Here is a 4372-nt window from a genome sequence, read left to right on the forward strand (position 1 = left end):
GAGAGAATAGTATATATTTGCTTCTGTGATAGTTTTCCTTTTATACGGTAAGAAAGTGGAGGTAAATATAGTATTTTTTGATAATTCAATAATGATGTGGCTGGTCTATTAGTAAGGGATCTTCACCGGCTGATTGGTCGGAAATTCCGTGATTGTAGGCGTAAAAGAGATCTGTTGGATTGTAGCTGCTTGGCGGTAATTTTCTTATGGAAATTCTCTCTAACGTTTGAGAAAGCGAGTCTGACCTGAAGTTGAACTATTATGAGACTAGATATTTTCTTTTGATACCAAACATAATGGTCGTCCGAGTTTTAATTAGGAGTCAGTCGTCCGAGTCTTTTTTTCTATGGGTGGGATTGCTTATCAGCTTATCAAATCTTACCACGTGCCTTATTTTATTGTGACAACTCACAATTTATTTTAAAAAATTCTTATGTAGAATCAGAGTCTCCCGTTGATCTTCGATTTTTTAGATTCAAGGGTGGCAATTGTCTTTATGATCTAAATCATGTGGTTTATTTGGTTGGATAATATTTCATAGTTCCATATCGAATCGTTGTATCTAATAATGTTCTCAATTTAAAAATGGATGAAAAAGAGAAGTTTTAAGGAATCAATTCGAAAAAGAGAAGGGAGTGATGTCCCATTTACCTAATGCAAAGCAACTTCATAATGGTGTCTATAAATAGCAGATACCTCCAGTGCTTTAATTTCATAAATGACAATTCATTAATCCTCCAATGATGATGATGATGATGCCTCCTCCTACTCTCTTCCTGGCTTCTACTCTTGCTTTTATTACACTTCTAACAACAGCTGCTCATGCAAGAATTCTACAAGGTAATTAATTTACATAACCTCATGAATTTTCGATTTTATTTATCTAAATATTCTCTGAAAATTATTAGCAACAGATTGCTCTCTCCTCAAAGCAACAATATTAGCTACTTATGAGAGGCACCTGACTCCACCACCTACTCCGATATTATCACCATCAAGCCACCAATTAACCGACGGTTATGTGCGACCGTACCATCATCCTCCGCCACCTCCAAAGCCTGCAACACCAATCGGCCAGCTCGAGAATATTGCTTTTCCATGCGCCCAAGGACAAAGTGATCAACCGTGCAATAATTACATATCCATGGTGACAGACTATGGAAGAACATCAATATCACCTCCACCACCTCCGATGCCGGCGTCGCCATCCCATCCTCTTCACCGGACGCTGCAAGAAGGGTCACCTCCGAGCCATTTGGCTTCAGCCTAAGCTAATTAGTATCACTTCTCTTCTGTTCAGTTCAGAAACGTGCATGGGATACCGCCTAGCAGTTAGGGTTGAAATCCTCGTTGGTTTTTTTCTCGTACTCTTAAATAGTTATAGTGTGGTTTTTGCTACAACGGTGTCGTTTGAGAGGTTTGTTTATGTAGAGAATATGTAGCCGATGTATGCGTGGTAAAGAAAAGCATTTCTATGTGGAAATGTTAGTCTCTACTCTGCTTCATCGTTGTGTTTTATATGTTCAGCAAATAATTAATAATTTATTTTAAAAAATACTTTTTTATATTTTAATCGATAAATATTAAATTTAAATAAAATTTAACTCACAAATATCTATCATTCATATAAGAGAGAACTATCGATATAAAATTCAACAATAAATTTTACCAGTTTTTTTTTAAAAGTGTATTACCTCCTCCATCATCATTGAAAATACCTCAACAAAGTTTGAGAGAGTTAAGGACCACATTTCCATGATATTAAAAGATTAATTAAATAAACCAATTGTGCTGCTAATGAATGATTAATTAATTAAATAAACCAATTGTGCTGCTAATGAATGATTAAATATAATTAATTAATGATACCAAAATCCCATCACCACTAATAATTTATATAAACAACATTTAGAAACTAATTAAAAAAAAAAGAGAAGAATCATGGTTTTTTTTTAACTAATCAAAGTTGGGATTGCTTAATTGATGCTTCCACTAATTTATAATTGGCCTGTAAAACATTTAATTAACGTAAATAGGATATGCTTGGCGAATATTTTAATTTAAAATAATAACTATTTAATTTCTATGAATAATAAGGGAAATTAAATAGTTAATGATTTAAAAAATGAATATTTAATATATTTTAAAAATAAAAGAATTAAATAATTAATTTTACTAAATAACAGAATTAATAGTAATTTTTTTAAAAAAATATAAAAATATAATTAATATATATATTTTTATATTATTAATAGTTTAAATTTATAATAAATAACCATATTTAATTAACATCAAAATGTAATGTTTTAGAGTTATTATATTAGAAAATCACACTTTTATTTTAATCATATGATAGTTTTTATTTTCCTTTTTAACTTAATACATGCACTATCCAATGAATTATCTAAAACAAAATTATATTATATATTCTTGATCTTTTATTTTGACTTATACACTACATATTCCAAAATTATCTTTTATTTTTTAAACCCTTCAATTTATATTTTTAAAACTAATAAAAACTTTTTTTTCACTTAATAATTTATTTCTATTGATACAAAATGAAAAATTACAGCATGTGTTTAGTTGAAAACAAAAACTTTAAATAAAAGATTATGGGTTTAATCTACCTTTTCAATTAATTTAGGTGTTAATTTATATTTTTTTCTCATACATTTTCAAAGATTATATGGATATAAACAATATTAGAGCGATCAAAATTATATGGATATAAACAATAATCATAACTGTCAAGATAAACAAAGTTGAGAAAGAATCAATTAGACTGTTAGTTCGTTACTGAGTTGTAACTCACTTAGTTAAACAAGTTACTAAGTTGAACTAGTCTCTAATTCTTGTATATAAAGTCTTGTAATTGAGGAATTAAGATATGAAATTCTCTATTTTCTCTTTTAGTTTTCTTTCTTCTTTACTTTGTGATATGGTATTAGAACAAAACAAAGAAGATCTTCTTTTCTTAATCGTACTCATGACAATCTAAATTTTTTTGATTTAGTACACATGGATGTGTGGGGACCATATTTTCATACACATATCAATAAAAACCACTACTTTCTTAGAATAGTAGATGATGCATCTAGATATATATGGACTTTTCTTATGAAAACAAAATCTGAAGTTGTTTTTCTTGTCCCTCAATTCCATCAATATGTTAAGACTCATTTTCAGGCATCTATCAAACACATTAGGACAGATAATGGCACTAAATTTCTGTTACTTTTTTTTTTTTGCTATAAATGGTATCATTCACCAAATTAGTTTTGCATACACACCTTAGCATAATAGTGTGGTTGAAAAAAAAAATACCACCATCTTCTTAATGTTGCTTGGGCTCTTTTATTTCATGCTCACCTGTCTGTTCAGTTCTGAGGTTTTGCAGTTCTCACTGCCAGTTATCTAATTAACAGAATTCTTGTTCCTCAATTTGCAAAGAAAACACCTTTTGAAGGTTTATTCCATAAGTCTCCATCTTATAGTCATCTCGAGTCTTTTAGTCGTCTTTGTTATGCTTCAAACCTTATTTTTCACAGAACTAAGTTTGCATCTAGATCTAGAAAATGCATCTTTATTGGTTATCCTATAGGTGTCAAAGGCTATAAACTTTATGACTTGAATGCTAAAGTCATTGTTATTTCCAGAGATGTCATGTTCTTTAAGCAAATCTTTCCCTTTCAAGAGCCTTCACAAGTTGCTATGCCTCTCAGGAACTCTAATATCCTTGATTTAGTGTTACTTGCTATTCCTAATCTTGATATTCTTTTCTTCAAACTGACTCTCAGCCTGCAGCTTTTGCTTATCATACAGATCATGTTCATACACAGGAAGAAATGAATTCTGATTCGGATATCAAGATTTTCCATGTATCTTCATGATTATCATGTCACTCTAAAAAAACCTTGTCCTCCCACTATTCTCTATACTGCATATCCTATTCAACAATTTGTGTCCTATAATAGGCTATCTCCCTCTTATAGAAGTTTTATCCTTAATGTTTCTTCTGCCTTTGAGCCATCTACTTACACTCAAGTAGTCAAATTTGATCATTGGAGATATGTTATGCAATAAGAGATTGATGTATTAGAAGCCAATAAAACCTGGACCATTACCACCCTTCCTACTAGAGCCAAGCCTGTGGGTTACAAGTGGGTGTATAAAGTCAAATTTCACTCTGATGATATTGTGGAAAAGTATAAAGCTAGACTGATTGCAAAAGGCTACACTCAGAGACTAGGTTTGATTTGTAGGAAACATTCATTCTAGTAGCTAAACACACCACTGTTAGAGTTGTTCTAGCACTAGCAGCTATTCATGGTTGGCATCTATCCCAACTAGATATCAACAATACTTTTCT

At 30.9% G+C, this 4372-nt stretch overlaps 1 protein-coding gene across 2 annotated transcripts; it reads left to right on the forward strand.

Moving 5' to 3' along the window:
* The first annotated feature begins 683 nt into the window (after positions 1–683).
* On the forward strand, positions 684–1493 carry LOC110627095 (WASH complex subunit 3). Of its 2 annotated transcripts, none has more exons than XM_021773331.2 (2): positions 684–840; positions 933–1493. In XM_021773331.2, the coding sequence occupies exons 1-2, from the start codon at positions 741–743 to the stop codon at positions 1268–1270; spliced, it is 438 nt and encodes a 145-aa protein (XP_021629023.1). In that variant the 5' UTR covers positions 684–740; the 3' UTR covers positions 1271–1493. The 2 variants fall into 2 exon arrangements, with proteins under 2 accessions (XP_021629023.1, XP_021629021.1); XM_021773329.2 differs by having other exon boundaries at positions 693–840; positions 915–1493.
* Positions 1494–4372: the final 2879 nt, after the last annotated feature.

The sequence above is a fragment of the Manihot esculenta genome, chromosome 11 (genome assembly GCF_001659605.2).
Source record: "Manihot esculenta cultivar AM560-2 chromosome 11, M.esculenta_v8, whole genome shotgun sequence".
NCBI classification, from domain to species: Eukaryota; Viridiplantae; Streptophyta; class Magnoliopsida; order Malpighiales; family Euphorbiaceae; genus Manihot; species Manihot esculenta.